This window comes from Mercenaria mercenaria, chromosome 16, assembly GCF_021730395.1.
Source record: "Mercenaria mercenaria strain notata chromosome 16, MADL_Memer_1, whole genome shotgun sequence".
In the NCBI taxonomy this organism is placed as follows: Eukaryota; Metazoa; Mollusca; class Bivalvia; order Venerida; family Veneridae; genus Mercenaria; species Mercenaria mercenaria.
In genome coordinates this window covers 38,734,320-38,738,626 of record NC_069376.1, presented here as the reverse complement: position 1 = coordinate 38,738,626, position 4,307 = coordinate 38,734,320, and the positions used below count along the sequence as shown (strand labels likewise).

The following is a 4,307-nucleotide window of genomic DNA, read 5'->3' as shown; positions in this document are numbered from 1 at the left end:
TTAAAATAAGCGAATTTAAATGAAGAATTGAAGTACAGCAGAGGCATGAAGTAAATTAAAGCACGGGCAATTTAAGTCACAAACAACTTCACATGATGAATAATTTAAGTAAATGTTCAAATATTAAATGTGCCCTCCTCTGCTAAATTATGTCAAATGCAATGATTAATCATACGACGGTAAAGCTTTATCTAAATAGCCTTCATATAGAAAACGAAAGGTGATACTGGGATAGCTCTCATTACTCCAAGTTATGAATAAAGGAATACTGTTAAAACAATGAAAAACGCTCAGCACTATTTGAAGTTATGAATAAAAGCACAAACAATAAAGAACGCTTAGCGTTACTCGAAGTTATAAGTAAAGCCATACTGTCAATAAAATGAAAGGCGTTTCGTTTTACTTGAAGTTATGAATAAAGGCATACTGTGAGAACAATAAAGAACGCTTAGCGTTACTCGAAGTTATAAGTAAAGCCACACTGTCAGAACAATGAAAGGTTTTTAGTTTTACTCAAAGTTATTAATAAATGCACACTGTCAGAAGAATGGTACTAAGCTCCACTCCAAGCAATGACCAAATGTACTGTTTGAACAACCATCTTTTCTCAGCTTTACTCGAATTTATTAATAAAGGCATACTGCACGAACAATAAAAGGTGTTCATATCTGCAAGTTATGACCACAGGTTCTGTCAGAACATTAAATTTTGTTCAGCTTTACTCGAACGTATGAATAAAGGCATACTGGAAGAACAATGAAGGGTGCTCAGATCTACTCGAAGTTTTGACTAAACGCACACGTCTTTCAGAACAATGAAGGGTGGTCAACGACACTGCTTGGACTTGATGTTGTTTTTGATAGTTCTGATGATCGTTACCTATATTTTGTCAATTGATATGCGTGTGACATATGTAAAACACACCATTCCGTATAACTACAAAGAAAATTTCATTATGGCATCTTCTAACAATACAAATAATCATTACGCTCTACGCATTGTCGTCTTAACGTTCAACAGAGCAGCGTCACTTCTCAGACTGCTGAATTCAATAAACGAAGCTGTCTATTACTCGGATGCTATTAAGTTAGAAGTTTGGATTGACAGGTCAGAAGACGGACTTGTTGATAATTTAACAACGAAAACCGCGCAAGAATTTGTATTCAAATATGGAGTTTATGATGTTATTGTAAGGCAACAACACGCCGGAATATACGGCCAATGGCTGACTTCCTGGAAACCAATCAAAAACATGTCAGAGATTGCGGTTATACTTGAGGATGATTTAACTGTTTCTCCGTATTTTTACAAGTACTTGAAAGCCGTTCATAGAAAATATGACAATATTCCTGAGGTAAACGGATACGCGTTGCAAGGATATTCAATAAAACACCACATCACTGACAACACAGTCCTTGACGGACCTGCTGGTAGTTTGGTATACCTTTATCCCGTTCTAGGGACATGGGGTTTTTCTCCGGTTACAAATAACTGGATAGAATTTTTAAAATGGTTTTACTCGCTGCGTGGCCGGACTAATATTCAGCCGTACGTTCCAGGAAATATTGCATCAAACTGGTACATTTTCTTCCAGAGACAACGAAAGGCTGATAGTATGTGGGAAATGTGGCATATATATTATGCGTGGCTGAATAAGGAGTTTACACTTTACTCTAATTTCCCTGGTAAGTATCACTTCCATGTTTGTTTGAAAAAATATTTTTTCCATGCATGCTTTGTTAAAGCCTTTCCACTCTGATACTGATTTAATCTAAACATAGTTAGTGACCAATTATTTTCCGATCAGATGGTACCGCAATATTGGTGTTAATGTAACAAAATCATCAATTCTAACATTTGCGACCAGCAAATTTTGGTGATTGGTCCTCCTCAAAAATACCGAATGTAGTATAACAATCGTATGACTATACGTAATATTTCTCCCATATTAACAAAACACGTTATCCATCGGGTATTTTGTTGGAAAATTTTGTAAAATATTCTTTTCAGCGGCTGAAGGTATCCACAACACAAAAAATATACCGAACTACAATAAGAGATTAGTAATAATCATTTATTTGAATCATATTGCAAAAGTTAGATAATTTTATGTAAACTGAGTCAAATGGTGACTTTAAGAAGATAACTTATATATTCAATGTCTAAAAGGTTTATTAAATAATTTGATTACAGCCACGTCTTACATTTAAAGACTTCCCGGACTTTGGGGCAGTCTAATAAACCTCAAACAATTTTGATAAAAACGTTTATCAAGATTACTTACAATTGTTTTTATTTATATTTAAGGACATGCTAAACAAAGCAGTAACTGCACTTCAAATATGACATTCACTAAGTTTCACACAAGTTTGCTAATATCTCATATGTTAATTATGCGCACTTCTTACATTGTATGACATACCAGTTTTAGGTATAGGCCTATACTACACTTGAAATAAATGACGTCAATCAAGCCTTTTATAGTTTGGTTAGAATTATTTTACATTTCTTAAATAGAGGATTTTACATGAGTGTCTTTTCATAGTGAATTTATTAAACGAGTTGAATAAAAATATAAAATGCGAGGGTCTGCCGAGCATTATCAATTTCATTCAACGAGTTTAATAAATTCAATGTGGAAAGTCAAAAATATATTCTTTTTATGACATGTTAGCTTTTTCTGCCGAAACATCAAAAATTATACTGTCTTTAACTATAATTATAAAACAAGTCAATTTGACCAACTACTCCGATACTTTAAAGACGTCAAAGCGTTATTACACTAGTGTATTATCAGTTTTATGTAATGGCTTTATTTCACTCCAGCGACGTCAAACATATGATAAAATAGGGTTATTATAACAGTAGCTTGATCTGGGATGCAGTATTATGCTCGAGTGGATTTTGCCACATCGGATCTCACGAGGCGCGCAAGAGGGCCGAATACAAAGTCCCAGATTTAGCTACTGTTATAATGACCCTTTTATTATATACCTTTACCATGCTGATTCTTGTTTTGTTCTTGAAAGAAATCTTCAATGTTTAGCGATATTAAATGGAATTTATTGAAATTTTTATGTACGCTGTCTATAGGAATGTGTCGGGTCATGCATATTAATGAAAATAGTCCGGCAGCATACAATATGGAAGGTACAATACGGAATTTAAAAGGTACAATACGGAATTTTTGTCTGACTGTTCATATTTAATTGTGAAATACAAGCCGATTTTTTTACAGAATTTTATAGGTATATAATAAAGCTTAATACAATGCACTAAGCAGCGGCAATAAAAAAGACTGGCCTATACTTTACTTGATATTTAGAAACAAGCTTTCAAACAACTTTGCTAAATATCTTTTCATATTACATACACTTACACATTTATGTCATTGTAGCCGCAACATCTATTGAAGGAAAACTAGCCTACACTACATGTTTAAAGATATCTTTCAAACTAGCTTTATATAATTTCTGCAAAAATCCTAATATCATTACGTATCTTTTTACGTTTTAGGACATGCTGGACTCAGCAATAGCTGGAGGGAAGCAGGTCTACATTATACCTCAAACGAAGGTCCTTCAAACAAGCTTCTTACAGAGTGGAAGGCAGAGTACGACAATCTGCCAGAGAGACCACTTCACGTAGATATTGCTGGGAAGCTGTTAATGAATAGTACAAATGAATCGATAAAAAGACAGTTCTGGAAGAATAAAAGAATTCCATCAGTTTGAAAGAAGGCTATGTACTTGAATTACATCTGAGTATTAACACATTTAAACAGTGACCAAATGGAGATAAATCATTTTCATTTCGCTTTGAATTTAATTTAGAAGTAAACTTTCAAAAACGTAGAAAAAAATATAATTGTTTACTATATTCTTTTGAAAATAATTTGAACGAAAAATAATTTTAAATAAGAAAGGGATTCTGAAAGATTAGATGTATTTAAATCACATTCTGGCCTAACTACAGTGCAAAAATTTGCAACATCTGCCGTCGTGAGTAACCGATAGAAATTTAAATCTTGATTATATAGAAAATATATATTCATGTAAACTTGCGTGGCAAGCGAGACAACTCGTTTGATAAAATACATTTTGGCTATGATGTGCTTACTTCTCTTCTCAGCTAAGTAAAATAATTAAATATACTACTACTTTAATTTGCGACTTAAGGGATGCAATCTCACTCCGCGAAAAAATGAGTGCATATTTCTCGATGCAAATCTGATAATAACTTTACTGCACATGTATGTATGTACCCTTCTTATTGTACCCCACGGACAACGAAGTTGTAAGGGATAC

The 4,307-nt window shown here is 33.5% G+C and overlaps 1 protein-coding gene across 1 annotated transcript; it reads left to right on the top strand.

The window, feature by feature from the left end:
• The first annotated feature begins 955 nt into the window (after positions 1-955).
• On the top strand, positions 956-3,734 carry LOC123539971 (uncharacterized). The gene is made up of 2 exons (XM_045324757.2): positions 956-1,685; positions 3,517-3,734. The coding sequence occupies exons 1-2, from the start codon at positions 956-958 to the stop codon at positions 3,732-3,734; spliced, it is 948 nt and encodes a 315-aa protein (XP_045180692.2).
• Positions 3,735-4,307: the final 573 nt, after the last annotated feature.

Bases quoted from the DNA above. Each gene is read 5' to 3' on its own strand.
- LOC123539971 (XM_045324757.2), top strand. From the start codon at position 956: ATGGCATCTTCTAACAATACAAATAATCATTACGCTCTACGCATTGTC. The intron at 1,686-3,516 runs GTAAGTATCACT...TTTACGTTTTAG, and splicing joins ACTTTACTCTAATTTCCCTG to GACATGCTGGACTCAGCAAT.